Below are 21906 nucleotides of genomic sequence, written 5' to 3' on the forward strand. Positions count from 1 at the left end.
CATTGGCCCTGATTCAGGTCCCGACGAAACTTGAAAGCAGGTCGCAGTTCTGTACCAGTGTTCGGTACTTTGCACATGTGCACTACGGGTCCTGCCTCGCCGGAAGCAGAGCGGCTGCAAGTGTCAAGTGACTGACAGTCTGCAGCCATTTGGGGGCGGGGGAGGGGTGTGGTGTTGGCCTTCATTTTCTAAAATGTAGGTATATCACCTCTGTGTTGTGGGAGTGCTGAGGCCAGGATCTGCGTCTTCTGACAGAGATTTCCTAGCCTCTTGGAAGGAATTGCGGCAGCCGGCTTGCATGGCCCCATGGGTCACTCAGCTGGCCGATGGTGTCGCAAGTGACTCATCGCTGGATCACAAATGCAAGCAGGAGGCATCTACTTATATCAGATGCCTCCTGCTGCAATACCATATCTGTGCATCGCTGCTTCTGTGTACGCCGGGAGCAACATCTGCAATCAGGCCCCTTATTCCCAGTGACAGATTCACTAGTGTTATATATTCACAAACAGACACTGTTTCTAACCTATCTGTTATATATGTGTGTGTGTGTGTGTGTGTGTGTGTGTGTGTGTGTGTGTGTGTGTGTGTGTATATTTATATAATATAATTAGATAGTTTATAACAGTTTGGATTTAGATTTTTTGATTTAAGTTTGATGCATGAACTATGTCTGATATAGCGGGTCCCATCTCCTATCACTATAGGCGTGTGTTGCATCTACTTCCAATCCCCTCCTTACATTACATGATGCTGCTCGCACTGGCCTGGGATACTGTAAACGCTGGATAAATGACATTATGGGGATGATGCAAACTGCATTTTGTGGACAGTTTCTTGCAATGTTTAGCATTGTGCACGCTCTTTACTGAAGTGTACAGACTATGAGTGGCTAAGTGTGATTCCGAGTCGTACCCAAGCCAACTGATTTGCAAGCAATTGGGCAGAACCATGCTGCACTGCAGGTGGGGCAGATGTAACATGTGCAGAGCGAGTTAGATTTGGGTGTGGTGTATCCAAACTGAAACCTTAATTGCAGTGTAAAAATAAAGCTAACATGTGCGGGCTACGCCTAAAATCAGCCAGTATTTACCCTGCACAGAAACACTATAAATGTATTTGCTCCGTTTCCATGGTAACATGGGCCCTCATTCCGAGTTGATCGCTCGCTAGCTACTTTTAGCAGCCGTGCAAACGCATAGTCGCCGCCCACGGGGGAGCGTATTTTCGCTTTGCAAGTATGCGAACGCCTTTGCAGCCGAGTTCTGCAAAAACATTTTGTGCAGTTTCTGAGTAGCTCTGGACTTACTCAGCCGCTGCGATCACTTCAGTCTTTTTGTTCCTGGAATTGACGTCAGACACCCGCCCTGCAAACGCCTGGACACGCCTGCGTTTTTCCTAACACTCCCAGAAAAAACGGTCAGTTGACACCCACAAACGCCTTCTTCCTGTCAATCTCCTTGCGATCGGCCGTGCGAATGGATTCTTCGTTAAATCCATCGCTCAGCAACGATCCGCTTTGTACCTGTGCGACGCGCCTGCGCATTGCGGTGCATACGCATGGGCAGTTTTGCCATTTTTTAGCCTTATCGCTGCGCTGCGAAAATCGGCAGCAAGCGATCAACTCGGAATGACCCCAATGGTTTGTTCCAGACACAAAGTTACTTACTTACAAACATGAATCAGGCTCTAAGTCTTGTGAGCGTTGCGGGTTTGTAGGCAGAATTGGCGAGATGAGAGTACGCAGCGATCTGTCTGATATGGTGCAGTGTTACGTCTATATTGCAGTAGATGGGATGTTCCCTTTTACATTACTAGTAGATGAATCTGCCATGACAAAATCTGATCTCTGATTGGTTACTTGCTTGCACCATGTGACTAAGTTTAGACCAATCATGGAGGAGAGACTTGCACCTGGTGCTGCCACCTACGACATAGATGCCGAGTGTGTCATTACAGTGTTCCCGGCACACATCTGCCTGCTCCTGGCGCTCACCCCACGGTATGTGTGCTGCGGGCGGGGTGTGTCGGTCCAGGGTCAGGGAACTTCTGTGCTCGACAAACGTGTTACACCTACAGTGTCCCACAAGACGTATATGGGAGACATGCTCTTTTAGGGTCGCTGGATATCCCTATGCAGAGGGGAAAGTCTATGTAACAAAGCGCCTAATTCAGATCTGATCGCTGCTGTGCGTTTTCGCGATCAGATCCGAACCGCGCATGCGTCTGAGTTGCAATGCGCAGTCGCGTCGGACGGCTACAACGGGCATCGGCGGACAGCGACGGGATGGTGCGAAGGATCCATTTGCATTGGCGTACGCAAGGAGATTGACAGGAAGAGGCCGTTTGTGGGTGGTAACTGACCGTTTTCAGGGAGTGTCTGGAAAAACGCAGGCGGGATCAAGAGTTTTCAGGGAGGGTGTGTGACGTCCGCTCCGGCCCCGATCAGCAGGAATCAGTCGCACTGGAAGAGTAAGTCCTGGACTGTGCAAAATCAGTTTGTACAGATCTGTAACACATAGGAACGCACACTTGCACAGCGAAAATGCACTCCCCCTGTAGGCGGCGACTATCTGGTCGCAGGGCTGCAAAAAACGCAGCCCAGCGTTCAGATCTGAATTAGGCCCGAAGACGTGTACTACTGCAGTCCTTATTCTTTATGGCCAAGATGGTGATACAGAAGAAAATAAGTAATAAACTGCTCTAGTCTTTGAATAAAGAATTTTTCATTGGGGAATAGATTCTGAAATACATTTTTATCTGTTTTTTTCTTACTGATTGATAAAAGTGGAGCTGAAGCCCTGAGCCTGAGTTTTCATCCCCACTGCGCCTGCGCACACCTTAGGTGGGGATAACAGAACAAGTATTATGGTTATACGTGTACCCACCCAATTCTTGTTTATAAGGCTTCCTCATGCAATGGGGGTCATTCCGAGTTGATCGCTAGCTGCATTCGTTTGCTGTGCAGCGATGAAGCAAATAAACGGCACGTATGCGGCGCAATGTACTATTACAACGGCCGATGTAGTTTCACACAAGGTCTAGCGAAGCTTTTCAGTCGCACTGCTGGCCCCAGAGTGATTGACATGAAGAGGGCGTTTCTGGGTGTCAGCTGACCGTTTTCAGGGAGTGTTCGAAAAAACGCAGGAGTGGCAGGAAAAACGCAGGCGTGGCTGGGCGAACGCTGGGCGTGTTTGTGACGTCAAAACAGGAACTGAATAGTCTGCAGTGATCGCAAGCATGGAGTAGGTCTGGAGCTACTCTGACACTGCACACAAAAAAAAACTTTGCCACCGCTCTGCGATCCTTTCGTTCGCACTTCTGCTAAGATACACTCCCAGGAGGCGGCGGCCTAGCGTTTGCACGGCTGCTAAAAACTGCTAGCGACTGACCAACTCGGAATGACCACCATTGGGCAATGCCAAAAAAAAATCCCTATTGCTGGCAAAAACTCATATCATATACACACTCAGAGACGTGTAATAAGGGAGGTGAAGTCGGCTACAACTAGACCCCGACCCAGGAACTTGAGTCAGTCGTACCCCATCACTGAGTAGAAGAGCCGCATGTGGCTTATTCTATATTGATAATAAAATCACCCGCCCCCATACACCGGTGGGGTACCCCCAAGCTGAGATGAGTCTCTGTTGCTGGCTATTATCTTGTAGTAAATGTATCTGCAAGTGATCGTATGTAGCGATAACCTAACAGGTGCGATGACCAAGACCCCAGCGTGGTGCTGTGACGCTACCTGTTACTGACGCAGAGGAAACTTTCACCTTTTTCACGGCTGCGAGAGTGAGAGGTGACAGCGAGGAGAGATAGGCGGGAAGGCTAGAGATAGGGATATTCTTAGATTTAGCGTCGCCTGACGATTTAACCCCTTCTCAGAGAGTTCCAGGTACTTGTTCCAGCTACCGGGTCATTATTTCACCGTGTGCATAGTACTGTCTCCGGGTGTATTCTGCAGCCTGGGGATAAAGCACTTACAATGAACCAAGACACTTGTAGACGAAACGAGGAGGAAATTTGATTAGAGCTTTAAATAAATTGGGAGAATTAGTCCTGATTAGTGTTATTAGGCTTCTCCGTAACAAATACTGAGGCGGCGCTCGCACCTGGATCGTGTGTCGAGGTGGAATTTCATCCAGCGACTGGCGGTTTTATGTTCTGTAGAGACAAGCCTGCATGCAGATCTGCTCGTCGGATCGAGGGAGCGGTCAGGAGTGGGGTGTCAGGCATCAGTGGGGCTGATATAAAGGGGGGTAACTTAGATTTGCACCTTAGTGCATTTGCCCGCTGTAAACAAGCGATTCACATAAGTTACACTGTGTGTGCGCAGAACTTGCCCCAGTGTTTCCAGCTGCAGGTATCTGACACTTGTGACTCTGATGAGCACTTCTGAGCGGCAGACCGGGGTGCTCATGTGCAGGCGCAAACGCATTGTCGCCGCCCACTGGGGAGTGTATTTTCGCTTGCAAAATCTTTTTGTGAAAAACAAAACAGCCCTGTAGTTACTCTTCGTGTGCATTGATTCTAACGACAGAGGGACGGCTTTTGACGTCACACACCCGCCCAGCCACGCCTGCGTTTTTTCAGCCACGCCTGCGTTTTGCCAAACACTCCCTGAAAACGGTCAGTTGCCACCCAGAAACGCCCCCTTCCTGTCAATCGCCTTGCGGCCGGCTGTGCCTTTGGAATCGTCGCTAGAACCAGTGCAAAACCACAAAGGACTTTGTAGCCGTACTACGCGCGTGCGCATTGCGGTCATACGCACCTGCAGATTAGCCTTTTTTTCACTGGTCGCTACGCAGCGAACAACGGCAGCTAGCGATCACCTCGGAATGACCCCCAGTGTTCCTCACACAGATAATGAAGCATTAGTGAGATGACACAAAGCAAAAGAACTGTGACAGGACAGGTGGATAATGAACCATTAGTGACAGGACACGTGGATAATGAACCATTAGTGACAGGATACAGGGATAATGAACCATTAGTGAGAGGACACGTGGAAAATGAACCATTACTGACAGGACGCACGGAAAATGAACCATTAGTGACAGGACACGTGGAAAATGAACCATTACTGACAGGACGCACGGAAAATGAACCATTAGTGACAGGACACGTGGAAAATGAACCATTACTGAGAGGACGCACGGAAAATGAACCATTAATGAGAGGACGCACGGAAAATGAACCATTAGTGACAGGACACGTGGATAATGAACCATTAGTGACAGGATACATGGAAAATTAACCATTAGTGACAGGACACGTGGATAATGAACCATTAGTGACAGGATACACGGATAATGAACCATTAGTGACAGGATACATGGAAAATGAACCATTAGTGACAGGACACGTGGATAATGAACCATTAGTGACAGGATACACGGATAATGAACCATTAGTGACAGGACACACGGATAATGAACCATTAGTGACAGGACACACGGATAATGAACCATTAGTGAGAAGACGCACGGAAAATTAACCATTACTGAGAGGACGCACGGAGAATGAACCATTAGTGACAGGACACACGGATAATGAACCATTAGTGACAGGACACGTGGATAATGAACCATTAGTGACAGGATACACAGATAATGAACCACTAGTAAGTGGACGCACGGATAATGAACCATTAGTGACAGGACACGTGGATAATGAACCATTAGTGAGAGGACGCACGGAAAATGAACCATTAGTGACAGGACACACGGATAATGAACCATTAGTGAGAGGATGCACAGATAATGAACCATTAGTGACAGGATTTACGGATAATGAACCATTAGTGACAGGACACACGGATAATGAACCATTAGTGACCGGACAGGTGGATAATGAACCATTAGTGACAGGACACGTGGATAATGAACCATTAGTGACAGGACACGTGGATAATGAACCATTAGTGACAGGACACGTGGATAATGAACCATTAGTGACAGGACACACGGATAATGAACCGTTAGTGACAGGACACACGGATAATGAACCATTAGTGACAGGACACACAGATAATGAACCATTAGTGATAGGACACGTAGATAATGAACCATTAGTGACAGGACACGTGGATAATGAACCATTAGTGACAGGACACGTGGATAATGAACCATTAGTGACAGGACACGTGGATAATGAACCGTTAGTGACAGGACACACGGATAATGAACCATTAGTGACAGGACACACAGATAATGAACCATTAGTGACAGGGCACACGGATAATGAACCATTAGTGACATTACACACGGATAATGAACCATTAGTGACAGGACACACGGATAATGAACCATTAGTGACAGGACGCACAGATAATGAACTGTTAGTGACAGGATACACGGATAATGAACCATTAGTGAGAGGACACGTGGATAATGAACCATTAGTGACAGGATACACGGATAATGAACCATTAGTGAGAGGACGCACGGAGAATGAACCATAAGTGGAAGGACACGTGGATAATGAACCATTAGTGACAGGACACACGGATAATGAACCATTAGTGACAGGACGCACGGAAAATGAACCATTAGTGACAGGACACGTGGAAAATGAACCATTACTGACAGGACGCACGGAAAATGAACCATTAGTGACAGGACACGTGGAAAATGAACCATTACTGAGAGGACGCACGGAAAATGAACCATTAGTGAGAGGACGCACGGAAAATGAACCATTAGTGACAGGACACGTGGATAATGAACCATTAGTGACAGGATACATGGAAAATGAACCATTAGTGACAGGACACGTGGATAATGAACCATTAGTGACAGGATACACGGATAATGAACCATTAGTGACAGGATACATGGAAAATGAACCATTAGTGACAGGACACGTGGATAATGAACCATTAGTGACAGGATACACGGATAATGAACCATTAGTGACAGGACACACGGATAATGAACCATTAGTGACAGGACACACGGATAATGAACCATTAGTGAGAAGACGCACGGAAAATGAACCATTACTGAGAGGACGCACGGAGAATGAACCATTAGTGACAGGACACGTGGATAATGAACCATTAGTGACAGGATACACAGATAATGAACCACTAGTAAGTGGACGCACGGATAATGAACCATTAGTGACAGGACACGTGGATAATGAACCATTAGTGAGAGGACGCACGGAAAATGAACCATTAGTGACAGGACACACGGATAATGAACCATTAGTGAGAGGATGCACAGATAATGAACCATTAGTGACAGGATTTACGGATAATGAACCATTAGTGACAGGACACACGGATAATGAACCATTAGTGACCGGACAGGTGGATAATGAACCATTAGTGACAGGACACGTGGATAATGAACCATTAGTGACAGGACACGTGGATAATGAACCATTAGTGACAGGACACGTGGATAATGAACCATTAGTGACAGGACACACGGATAATGAACCGTTAGTGACAGGACACACGGATAATGAACCATTAGTGACAGGACACACAGATAATGAACCATTAGTGATAGGACACGTAGATAATGAACCATTAGTGACAGGACACGTGGATAATGAACCATTAGTGACAGGACACGTGGATAATGAACCATTAGTGACAGGACACGTGGATAATGAACCGTTAGTGACAGGACACACGGATAATGAACCATTAGTGACAGGACACACAGATAATGAACCATTAGTGACAGGGCACACGGATAATGAACCATTAGTGACATTACACACGGATAACGAACCATTAGTGACAGGACACACGGATAATGAACCATTAGTGACAGGACGCACAGATAATGAACTGTTAGTGACAGGATACACGGATAATGAACCATTAGTGAGAGGACACGTGGATAATGAACCATTAGTGACAGGATACACGGATAATGAACCATTAGTGAGAGGACGCACGGAGAATGAACCATAAGTGGGAGGACACGTGGATAATGAACCATTAGTGACAGGACACACGGATAATGAACCATTAGTGACAGGACACACGGATAATGAACCATTAGTGACAGGACACACGGATAATGAACCATTAGTGACATGACACACGGATAATGAACCATTAGTGACAGGACACGTGGATAATGAACCATTAGTGATAGGACACGTGGATAATGAACCATTAGTGACAGGACACGTGGATAATGAACCATTAGTGACAGGACACACGGATAATGAACCATTAGTGACAGGACACGTGGATAATGAACCGTTAGTGACAGGACACACGGATAATGAACCGTTAGTGACAGGACACACGGATAATGAACCATTAGTGACAGGACACACGGATAATGAACCATTAGTGACAGGACACACGGATAATGAACCATTGGTGACAGGACGCACGGATAATGAACTGTTAGTGACAGGATACACGGATAATGAACCATTAGTGAGAGGACACACGGATAATGAACCGTTAGTGAGAGGACACGTGGATAATGAACTGTTAGTGAGGATGCACGGATAATGGACCATTAGTGAGAGGGCGCACGGATAATGAACTGTTAGTGACAGGATACACGGATAATGAACCATTAGTGAGAGGACACACGGATAATGAACCGTTAGTGAGAGGACACGTGGATAATGAACTGTTAGTGAGGACGCACGGATAATGGACCAATAGTGACATGACACACGGATAATGAACTGTTGGTGACAGGACACGTGGATAATGAACTGTTAGTGAGGACACACGGATAATGGACCATTAGTGAGAGGACACACGGATAATGAACTGTTGGTGACAGGACACACGGATAATGAACCGTTAGTGACAGGACACACGGATAATGAACTGTTAGTGACAGGACACGTGGATAATGAACCATTAGTGAGAGGACACAAAGCTAGTGACAGGATACACGGGTGGAATTGTTACTTCTGCCACGTAATACTTATATTTTATGTTCTGTCGGAAAACGATTCTCTGCCTATTGCAGAGCAAGGGGAATCTCTGCAGAACTGTAGATGTGTATATCTAGGTTGCTATTTGCTGCACCCCTGTTAGTAATATACCGTGTTTCTCTCTCTTCCTTCCAGCTGTTGGGGTTCAGATGAAGCTGTCTCTGCTGCGGGACGTTTTCTGGCGAGTGGCACGACAGGTAAGTGATCACACAATCGTTAGGGGAAGGATTGTTAGAAATGGTGAATTACTTCTAATCATTTTGGATCTTGAATGATGGTAAAGGCCCAGCAACACTCAGCCCCCTGGATTCACAGTAGTCATAATTCAGATCTGATCGCAGCAGCACATTTGTTAGCTAATGGGCAAAACCATGCGCAGTGCAGGTGGGGCAGATGTAACATGTGCAGAGAGAGTTAGATTTGGGTGGGTTATATTGTTTCTGTGCAGGGTAAATACTGGCTGCTTTATTTTTACACTGCAGTTTAGAAATCAGTTTGAACACACCCCACCCAAATCTAACTCTCTCTGCACATGTTACATCTGCCCCACCTGCAGTGCACATGGTTTTGCCCAACTGCTAACAAATTTGCTGCTGCGATCAACTCTGAATTAGGCCCAGTTTGTTGTTGAACTACTAATCCCAGCATCTTCACCATGACTGATCAATGCACTTAAAGTCATCGATAGCATTAATTTAATAATATTGGGTGAGTTTACCATCTCAGGTATCATTGGAAAGTCTATATGGTTATTTGGTTGGAGAAATGTTTCAGTCATACCGGTTAGTGTGGCAAATGATTCAGCTATAGGGGGTAATTCTGAGTTGATCGCAGCAGGATTTTTGTTAGCAGTTGGGCAAAACCATGGCCCTCATTCCGAGTTGATCGCTCGCAAGGCGAATTTAGCAGAGTTGCTCACGCTAAGCCTCCGCCTACTGGGAGTGAATCTTAGCTTCTTAAAATTGCGACCGATGTATTCGCAATATTGCGATTACAAACTTCTTAGCAGTTTCAGAGTAGCTTCTGACTTACTCTGCCTGTGCGATCAGTTCAGTGCTTGTCGTTCCTGGTTTGACGTCATAAACACACCCAGCGTTCGCCCAGACACTCCCCCGTTTCTCCAGCCACTCCTGCGTTTTTTCCGGAAACGGTAGCGTTTTTATCCACACGCCCCTAAAACGCCGTGTTTCCGCCCAGTAACACCCATTTCCTGTCAATCACACTACGATCGCCGGAGCGAAGAAAAAGCCGTGAGTAAAAATACTATCTTCATTGTAAAATTACTTGGCGCAGTCGCAGTGCGAATATTGCGCATGCGTACTAAGCGGAATTTCACTGCGATGCGATGAAAATTACCGAGCGAACGACTCGGAATGAGGGCCCATGTGCACTGCAGGTGGGGCAGATATAACATGTGCAGAGAGAGTTAGATTTGGGTGTGGTGAGTTAAATCTGCAATCTAAATTGCAGTGTAAAAATAAAGCAGCCAGTATTTACCCTGCACAGAAACAAAATAACCCACCCAAATCTAACTCTCTCTGCACATGTTACATATGCCCCCCTGCAGTGCACATGGTTTTGCCCAATTGCTAAACAATTTCCTGCTGCAATCAACTTGGAATTACCCCCCATAGGGCCTGACTTATATGTGCATATACGGCATTTGTGCAATGTCAGGATACTATTGGTGCAATATTACCACACTAACCAAGTGCCCAACTTATGCCAGTACTTATGCACTTGGCGTATGAGGGGTGTTCTTGTGCAAGTTCAGTACATTAGGGCGTGCAGACCCAAGTTCTGCATCCCCCTGTGATCAAATAAAACCATGATCCCATAAAATTGTGGCCATTGCCGTGGTAATCTGATGCCTATTTCAGCTATTGCTGGCTATGTTACATCTTCATACAGAAACTTGTATTTTGGGTAAAGTGGTCCTTTAAATTCTGTTATAGTATGAGAACTGTTACACATACATCTGTATAGACTTCAGTCGGGCTTATCAGTCCGCACTACGTGTACCCTCAGGGGTACATTACACAGAATAAAGAGATATTTATTAAATGCGAGCTATTAGCTGATTGGTTGCTGAATAGACCCCCCCCTTTCCCTTCCCATATCCTGTAAGTGGTTCCTCAGTTTGCTCTAACTAACGTTTCTCTGTCTGTTCCTGTTCTTCCCTCTGCAGCCCAACGACACTGACGTAAGTCTCCATGTTACTCTGTTCCCGTGTGACCCTCTGTAATTACAGGCCCGTATACCTCATAGATTCTTCTTACAGCATAACCTGCCCACACTGGACCAGTATTTATGGGCCGATCCTCCATTCACTAGTAACCGGCCACATCCCACAATATCAACAGGCTGCATTCTGATGGGTGTGGTCCGGCCTCCATGCGTGTCGGTGACGGTACACATTAAATATGTACAAACATAGGAATCTGCTGCTAATGTTATTTCTCCAGATGTTAGAACCTGTTTTCTTATGCTGGCAGAGACTCAAAACATATTAGTTACTCAGTGCACAATGCCATATTTTTGTATCCGTAAATGTATGTCACAGAAAGCATTTAGATCTCATTTACTAGAGTTCTCCCTGTTTGGTTAAAATGATAAGTGCAAAGTGTTGTTATTATTATTATTATGTGCCAAGACGTTCCAGCCTCTCCTCCTCTCTGTGGCACGATAGTTCCCTGGGCAGATTTCCCCCGCCCCGCGTATACTGTATTGGTTGCTTTCAGCAAGGTTATAGTGTCAGCTCACTGCCGGCAATAGGATTTAAGTCACAATGTATAATCCATCCGTTACCTTCAGGCACACACAACAAAATGTCATTTATTGTAATCGAAAATAACTGGCGTGCAATGGCGTTTATCCGGCACGCACATCGTAGGACCGTTCCCACATTTGCCTTTTGGATACATGTGTGCGGATAAGTGTGTATACCGTTATCCAGCACCTGTGGTCAGAGAACCGTTCTGCGCTACGCACAGTAGGGATCCTGACAACATCACAAACTTACAGTAGATGATGATGGACGTAGATGTGATGGATTTCCTCCTCCCGTTAGTGTTTCCGGCCCGCGGGGCAGAAGAAGAAGCCATTTACATGCATTGGGAATTCACATTTTTGCACTTTAGTAAATGGCATTTTCTACGATTAAATGGGATTGTATACATTGCAGACGGGCCTGTGCAAGGAACACAGCCGAGCGCACGCATCTACAGATTATTCCGTGTCGTGCTCATCTCAGGCGCACAAACACCAGTGGAATCGTGGGCGCTGCTGAGTGGCGCCTACGCAGAGATCTGGTGTCAGACTGGGCCTCCTGTGCCACGTATAGCGCTGGTGAATGTTGGCGCAGAGAATGATGGTGGCTATTTGAGGATGGCTAGGGTCGTTACGGTTAAATAGATGTGTAGAAATACCAAATATCCCATTTAGTTCTGTCCACCTCTGAATCAGACCCTTGATCTCCTAGGAATAAATTTACTAACCATGGGTAAGTAGAAGTAAAAAAAACACCCACAAAACGTGGAAAACCCTCCCAAGCGATGGGACACTGCCGTACCATCCGTTCCTACGCTCTCAGCCAATCGGCGCTTCCCAATCATTCCTATGACATTGCCCACGCGTGGCCTGTTTTTCCACAACAGCCACCATGCCGGGGTCAGACTTGCTGAGACTTGTAGTCCACCTGAAACAAACAATATTGTTATCTAATTTTTACTATTAATGCCGCACCCTTTGCCATAGGGGTTCAAAGACATTTTCACGCAAGCGGTCGCAAAAAATTGCTCAACTCTGCGAACTGCGGCGCTGCGTGCGGATATCGTTTAGCTCTGAATAAGGCCGTGTGTCACTGAGCCAGGCCACTGTGTTATTACTGCATTGCAGCACAAGCCGTTACCAGCAACTTACTACAAAGAGAAGAAAGAGTGACTGCCATCGGTGACTTATCATGTGACATTGCGTGGTTGGTATCCCCCGGTAGCCCGCCGTTTCTGCCTGTCGTTAGCCGGAAGCTTCTATATACATTGCATCTATATTTTAAAAAGGTCATTAAAAAAATGAAAGTGAAAATTATATATTTTATGCGTGTCTGTGTAATTAGGAATATGAAGGACGCTTTGGTGGCGCACCCAAGGGGGGAATAATGTATAATTCAGGAGCCAGCGGAACCCTGTGATTTGCTGCACCGTAGGTGCTGAAACACTAAGTACAGGGGGCTTATTGAGCGGTGGACGCTGTGCCGGCATTGGACGCAAGCAGCCATTGATATCGATCCGTGCATGTGTCCGGCCGCACCGCGCACCTGTACCGATGGATGCCGCATAAAGACGCAGATCGAGATGGCATGTAGTTCCATGCTATTCCCATGGGCGGGTCTGGGTGGTGACTGTGGGAGCGGCTAGCCGGACCCAGGCGTGCCGCTGTCAGACGCACTGACACTGGCAGCCATGTAGAGACTCAGATTGTGTGCCTCCATAGGTTCAGTCTCCGATGGTGTGCGCAGACGGCGGATTAGCGCCACAGCCAGGGGTCATCTCAGAAGGAAGAACTTTGGCCGTGACATTAGCATAAAGGCACAGTAGTGTCTGTAATTAATACTATATATAACGTACATACAGCGTGCATAACAAATGCTATATCTAACGTATAGCGTGTATAATGAATTATATATAATGTACAGAGTGTATAATGAATGATATATCTAATGTACAGATTGTATAATGAATGATATATATATAATGTACAGAATGTATAATGAATGATATATATAATGTACAGAGTGTATAATGAATGATATATCTAATGTACAGAGTGTATAATGAATGATATATCTAATGTACAGAGTGTATAATGAATGATATATATAATGTACAGAGTGCATAATGAATGATATATATAATGTACAGAGTATATAATGAATAATAGATATATATATATATATATATATAATGTACAGAATGTATAATGAATGATATATATAATGTACAGAGTGTATAATGAATGATATATATATAATGTACAGAATGTATAATGAATGATATATATAATGTACAGAGTGCATAATGAATGATATATATAATGTACAGAGTGTATAATGAATGATAGATATATATATATATATATATATATATATAATGTACAGAAAATATAATGAATGATATATATAATGTACAGAGTGTATAATGAATGATATATATAATGTACAGAGTGTATAATGAATGATATATATAATGTACAGAGTGCATAACGAATGCTATATGTAACGTACAGAGTGTATAATGAATGATATAAATAATGTACAGAGTGTATAATGAATTATATATATAACGTACAGAGTGTATAATGAATGATATATATATAATGTACAGAGTGTATAACGAATGCTATATGTAACGTACAGAGTGTATAATGAATGATATAAATAATGTACAGAGTGTATAATGAATTATATATATAACGTACAGAGTGTATAATGAATGATATATATAATGTACAGACTGCATAACGAATGCTATATGTAACGTACAGAGTGTATAATGAATGATATAAATAATGTACAGAGTGTATAATGAATGATATATATAATGTACAGAGTGTATAATGAATGATATATATAATGTACATACAGCGTGTATAATTGATATATATATAATGTACAGAGTGTATGATGAATGATAAATATAATGTACAGCGTGTATAATGAATGATTATATAACGTACAGAGTGTATAATGAATGCTATATATAATGTACAGAGTGTATAATGAATGATATATATAATGTACAGAGTGTATAATGAATGCTATATATAATGTACAGAGTGTATACTGAATGTTATATATAACGTACAGTGTATAATGAATGATTATATAAAGTACAGAGTGTATAATGAATGCTATATATAATGTACAGAGTGTATAATGAATGCTATATATAATGTACAGAGTGTATAATGAATGTTATATATAACGTACAGTGTATAATGAATGATTATACAACGTACAGAGTGTATAATGAATGCTATATATAATGTACAGAGTGTATAAGGAATGATATATATATAATGTACAGAGTGTATAATGAATGCTATCTATAATGTACAGAGTGTATAATGAATGTTATATATAACGTACAGAGTGTATAATGAATGATATATATAATGTACAGAGTGTATAATGAATGCTACAGTATATATAATGTACAGAGTGTATAATGAATGCTATATACAGTATAATGTACAGAGTGTATAATGAATGCTATATACACTGCTCAAAAAAATAAAGGGAACACTTAATCAACACAATGTAACTCCAAGTCAATCACACTTCTGTGAAATCAAACTGTCCACTTAGGAAGCAACACTGACTGACAATCAATGTCACATGCTGTTGTGCAAATGGAATAGACAACAGGTGGGAATTATAGGCAATTAGCAAGACACCCCCAATAAAGGAGTTGTTCTGCAGGTGGTGACCACAGACCACTTCTCAGCTCCTATGCTTTCTGGCTGATGTTTTGGTCACTTTTGAAAGCTGGCCGTGCTTTCACTCTAGTGGTAGCATGAGACGGAGTCTACAACCCACACAAGTGGCTCAGGTAGTGCAGCTCATCCAGGATGGCACATCAATGCGAGCTGTGGCAAGAAGGTTTGCTGTGTCTGTCAGCGTAGTGTCCAGAGCACGGAGGCGCTACCAGGAGACAGGCCAGTACATCGGGAGACGTGGAGGAGGCCGTAGGAGGGCAACAACCCAGCAGCAGGACCGCTACCTCCGCCTTTGTGCAAGGAGAAACAGGAGGAGCACTGCCAGAGCCCTGTAAAATGACCTCCAGCAAGCCACAAATGTGCATGTGTCTACTCAAACGATCAGAAACAGACTCCATGAGGGTGGTATGAGGGCCCGACTTCCACAGGTGGGGGTTGTGCTTACAGCCCAACACCGTGCAAGACGTTTGGCATTTGCCAGAGAACACCAAGATTGGCAAATTCGCCACTGGCGCCCTGTGCTCTTCACAGATGAAAGCAGGTTCTCACTGAACACATGTGACAGACGTGACAGAGTCTGGAGACGCCAAGGAGAACGTTCTGCCTGCAACATCTTCCAGCATGACCGGTTTGGCAGTGGGTCAGTAATGGTGTGGGGTGGCATTTCTTTGGGGGGCCGCACAGCCCTCCATGTGCTCGCCAGAGGTAGCCTGACTGCCATTAGGTACCGAGATGAGATCCTCAGACCCCTTGTGAGACCATATGCTGGTGCGGTTGGGCCTGGATTCCTCCTAATGCAAGACAATGCTAGACCTCATGTGGCTGGAGTGTGTCTGTAGTTCCTGCAAGACGAAGGCATTGATGCTATGGACTGGCCCGCCCGTTCCCCAGACCTGAATCCAATTGAGCACATCTGGGACATCATGTCTCGCTCCATCCACCAACGCCACGTTGCACCACAGACTGTCCAAGAGTTGGTGGATGCTTTAGTCCAGGTCTAGGAGAAGATCCCTCAGGAGACCATCCGCCACCTCATCAGGAGCATGCCCAGGCGTTGTAGGGAGGTCATACAGGCACGTGGAGGCCACACACACTACTGAGCCTCATTTAGACTTGTTTTAAGGACATTACATCAAAGTTGGATCAGCCTGTAGTGTGTTTTTCCACTTTAATTTTGAGTGTGACTCCAAATCCAGACCTCCATGGGTTAATAAATTTGATTTCCATTGGTAATTTTTGTGTGATTTTGTTGTCAGCACATTCAACTATGTAAAGAACAAAGTATTTAATAAGAATATTTCATTCATTCAGATCTAGGATGTGTTATTTTAGTGTTCCCTTTATTTTTTTGAGCAGTGTATAACGTACAGCGTGTATAATGAATGATATATATAACATACAGCGTGTATAATGAATGATATATATAATGTACAGTGTGTATAATGAATGATATATAACATACAGAGTGTATAATGAATGCTATAAATAACGTACAGAGTGTATAATGAATGATATATATAACATACAGTGTATAATGAATGCTATATATAATGTACAGAGTGTATAATGAATGCTATATATAATGTACAGAGTGTATAATGAATTATATATATAACGTACACTGTATAATGAATTATATATATAACGTACAGTGTATAATGAATGCTATATATTACGTACAGTGTATAATGAATGATATATATAACGTACAGAGTGTATAATGAATAATATATATAACGTACAGTGTATAATGAATGATATATAATGTACAGTGTATAATGAATGATATATATAACGTACAGTGTATAATGAATAATATATATAACGTACAGTGTATAATGAATGATATATATAATGTACAGTGTATAATAAATGATATATATAACGTACAGTGTATAATGAATAATATATATAACGTACAGTGTATAATGAATGATATATATAATGTACAGTGTATAATAAATGATATATATAACGTACAGTGTATAATGAATAATATATATAACGTACAGTGTATAATGAATGATATATATAACATACAGTGTATAATGAATGCTATATATAATGTACAGAGTGTATAATAAATGCTATATATAATGTACAGAGTGTATAATGAATGATATATATAACGTACACTGTATAATGAATGATATTTATAACGTACAGTGTATAATGAATGCTATATATTACGTACAGTGTATAATGAATGATATATATAACGTACAGAGTGTATAATGAATGATATATATAACGTACAGTGTATAATGAATGATATATAACGTACAGTATATAATGAATGATATATATAATGTACAGTGTATAATAAATGATATATATAACGTACAGTGTATGATGAATAATATATATAATGTACAGTGTATAATGAATGATATATATAATGTACAGTGTATAATAAATGATATATATAAAGTACAGTGTATAATGAATGATATATATAACGTACAGTATAAAATGAATAATATATATAATGTACAGTGTATAATGAATGATATATATAATGTACAGTGTATAATGAATGATATATATAACGTACAGTGTATAATGAATAATATATATAACGTACAGTGTATAATGAATGATATATATAACGTACAGTGTATAATGAATAATATATATAACGTACAGTGTATAATAAATGATATATATAATGTACAGTGTATAATGAATGATATATATAATGTACAGTGTATAATGAATGATATATATAACGTACAGAGTGTATAATGAATGATATATAATGTACAGTGTATAATAAATAATATATATAATGTACAGTGTATAATGAATGATATATATAACGTACAGAGTGTATAATGAATGATATATATAATGTACAATGTATAATAAATAATATATATAATGTACAGTGTATAATGAATGATATATATAACGTACAGAGTGTATAATGAATGATATATATAATGTACAGTGTATAATAAATGATATATATATAATGTACAGTGTATAATGAATGATATATATAACGTACAGAGTGTATAATGAATGATATATATAATGTACAGTGTATAATAAATGATATATATAACGTACAGTGTATAATGAATGATATATATAATGTACAGTGTATAATAAATGATATATATAACGTACAGTGTATAATGAATGATATATATAATGTACAGTGTATAATAAATGATATATATAACGTACAGTGTATAATGAATGATATATATAATGTACAGTGTATAATAAATGATATATATAACGTACAGTGTATAATGAATGATATATATATAATGTACAGTGTATAATGAATGATATATATAATGTACAGTGTATAATAAATGATATATATAACGTACAGTGTATAATGAATGATATATATAACGTACAGTGTATAATGAATGCTATATATTACGTACAGTGTATAATGAATGATATATATAACGTACAGAGTGTATAATGAATAATATATATAACGTACAGTGTATAATGAATGATATATATAATGTACAGTGTATAATAAATGATATATATAATGTACAGTGTATAATGAATGATATATATAATGTACAGTGTATAATGAATGATATATATAATGTACAGTGTATAATGAATGATATATATAATGTACAGTGTATAATGAATAATATATATAACGTACAGTGTATAATGAATGATATATATAACGTACACTGTATAATGAATGATATTTATAACGTACAGTGTATAATGAATGCTATATATTACGTACAGTGTATAATGAATGATATATATAACGTACAGAGTGTATAATGAATGATATATATAACGTACAGTGTATAATGAATGATATATAATGTACAGTGTATAATGAATGATATATATAACGTACAGTGTATAATGAATGATATATATAATGTACAGTGTATAATAAATGATATATATAACGTACAGTGTATGATGAATAATATATATAATGTACAGTGTATAATGAATGATATATATAATGTACAGTGTATAATAAATGATATATATAAAGTACAGTGTATAATGAATGATATATATAACGTACAGTATATAATGAATAATATATATAATGTACAGTGTATAATGAATGATATATATAATGTACAGTGTATAATGAATGATATATATAACGTACAGTGTATAATGAATAATATATATAACGTACAGTGTATAATGAATGATATATATAACGTACAGTGTATAATGAATAATATATATAACGTACAGTGTATAATGAATGATATATATAATGTACAGTGTATAATGAATGATATATATAATGTACAGTGTATAATGAATGATATATATAACGTACAGAGTGTATAATGAATGATATATATAATGTACAGTGTATAATAAATAATATATATAATGTACAGTGTATAATGAATGATATATATAACGTACAGAGTGTATAATGAATGATATATATAACGTACAGAGTGTATAATGAATGATATATATAATGTACAGTGTATAATAAATAATATATATAATGTACAGTGTATAATGAATGATATATATAACGTACAGAGTGTATAATGAATGATATATATAATGTACAGTGTATAATAAATGATATATATAATGTACAGTGTATAATGAATGATATATATATAACGTACAGAGTGTATAATGAATGATATATATAATGTACAGTGTATAATAAATGATATATATAACGTACAGTGTATAATGAATGATATATATATAATGTACAGTGTATAATAAATGATATATATAACGTACAGTGTATAATGAATGATATATATAATGTACAGTGTATAATAAATGATATATATAACGTACAGTGTATAATGAATGATATATATAATGTACAGTGTATAATAAATGATATATATAACGTACAGTGTATAATGAATGATATATATATAATGTACAGTGTATAATGAATGATATATATAATGTACAGTGTATAATAAATGATATATATAACGTACAGTGTATAATGAATGATATATATAACGTACAGTGTATAATGAATGCTATATATTACGTACAGTGTATAATGAATGATATATATAACGTACAGAGTGTATAATGAATAATATATATAACGTACAGTGTATAATGAATGATATATATAATGTACAGTGTATAATAAATGATATATATAACGTACAGTGTATAATGAATGATATATATAATGTACAGTGTATAATGAATGATATATATAATGTACAGTGTATAATGAATGATATATATAATGTACAGTGTATAATGAATGATATATATAATGTACAGTGTATAATGAATGATATATATAATGTACAGTGTATAATGAATGATATATATAATGTACAGTGTATAATGAATGATATATAATGTACAGTGTATAATGAATGATATATATAACGTACAGTGTATAATGAATGATATATATAATGTACAGTGTATAATGAATGATATATACACGGGGTGTGTAATCCGGTACGCTCTGTCTCTCCGCAGTGCAGCGATGTGGATGGATTGTGCCCTCTGAGCTGTGAGGACGAGGTACTGTACATGTAGACACTCTGTATTCATGGGTCATCATCGTCGACATTTATACATATGTTCTGCCAATTACATTTCCATATTTGTGTTAATGTCTTGCACCTCTGCATAAAAGACAAAGGGGTAAATTTACTAAGGTGTGAGTTTTTTAGAACTGGTGATGTTGCCCATAGCAACCAATCAGATTGTATCTATTATCTTCTAGAAGCAGCTGGACAAATGTTAAGTAGAATCTGATCTAACCAGTTCTAAAAAGCTCCCACCTTAGTAAATTTACCCCAAAGACGGCACATGTACAGAACAGACAGCGTGACATCTCTGTACAGGACAGACGGCGTGACATCTCTGTACAAGACAGACGGCGTGACATCTCTGTACAGGACAGACGGCGTGACATCTCTGTACAGGACAGACGGCGTGACATCTCTGTACAGGACAGACGGCGTGACATCTCTGTACAGGACAGACGGCGTGACAGCTCTGTACAGGACAGACGGCGTGACATCTCTGTACAGGACAGACGGCGTGACATCTCTGTACAGGACAGACGGCGTGACATCTCTGTACAGGACAGACGGCGTGACATCTCTGTACAGGACAGACGGCGTGACATCTCTGTACAGGACAGACGGCGTGACATCTCTGTACAGGACAGACAGCGTGACATCTCTGTACAGGACAGACAGCGTGACATCTCTGTGCAGGACAGACAGCGTGACATCTCTGTACAGGACAGACAGCGTGACATCTCTGTACAGGACAGACAGCGTGACATCTCTGTACAGGACAGACGGCGTGACATCTCTGTACAAGACAGACGGCGTGACATCTCTGTACAGGACAGACGGCGTGACATCTCTGTACAGGACAGACGGCGTGACAGCTCTGTACAGGACAGACGGCGTGACATCTCTGTACAGGACAGACACCGTGACATCTCTGTACAGGACAGACGGCGTGACATCT

At 40.4% G+C, this 21906-nt stretch overlaps 1 protein-coding gene across 7 annotated transcripts in view; it reads left to right on the forward strand.

Annotated features, from left to right (window-relative positions):
* CACNA2D4 (calcium voltage-gated channel auxiliary subunit alpha2delta 4) overlaps positions 1-21906 on the forward strand; it is a 367390-nt gene that overhangs the window by 285253 nt on the left and 60231 nt on the right. For all 7 annotated transcript variants that reach the window (XM_063929351.1, XM_063929344.1, XM_063929346.1 and 4 more), the window contains 3 exons: positions 9073-9134; positions 11126-11140; positions 20896-20940. In XM_063929351.1, coding sequence (XP_063785421.1) covers positions 9073-9134; positions 11126-11140; positions 20896-20940 — 122 coding nt within the window. The remainder of the gene's footprint in view (positions 1-9072; positions 9135-11125; positions 11141-20895; positions 20941-21906) is intronic.

Source organism: Pseudophryne corroboree, chromosome 6 (genome assembly GCF_028390025.1).
Source record: "Pseudophryne corroboree isolate aPseCor3 chromosome 6, aPseCor3.hap2, whole genome shotgun sequence".
NCBI classification, from domain to species: domain Eukaryota; kingdom Metazoa; phylum Chordata; class Amphibia; order Anura; family Myobatrachidae; genus Pseudophryne; species Pseudophryne corroboree.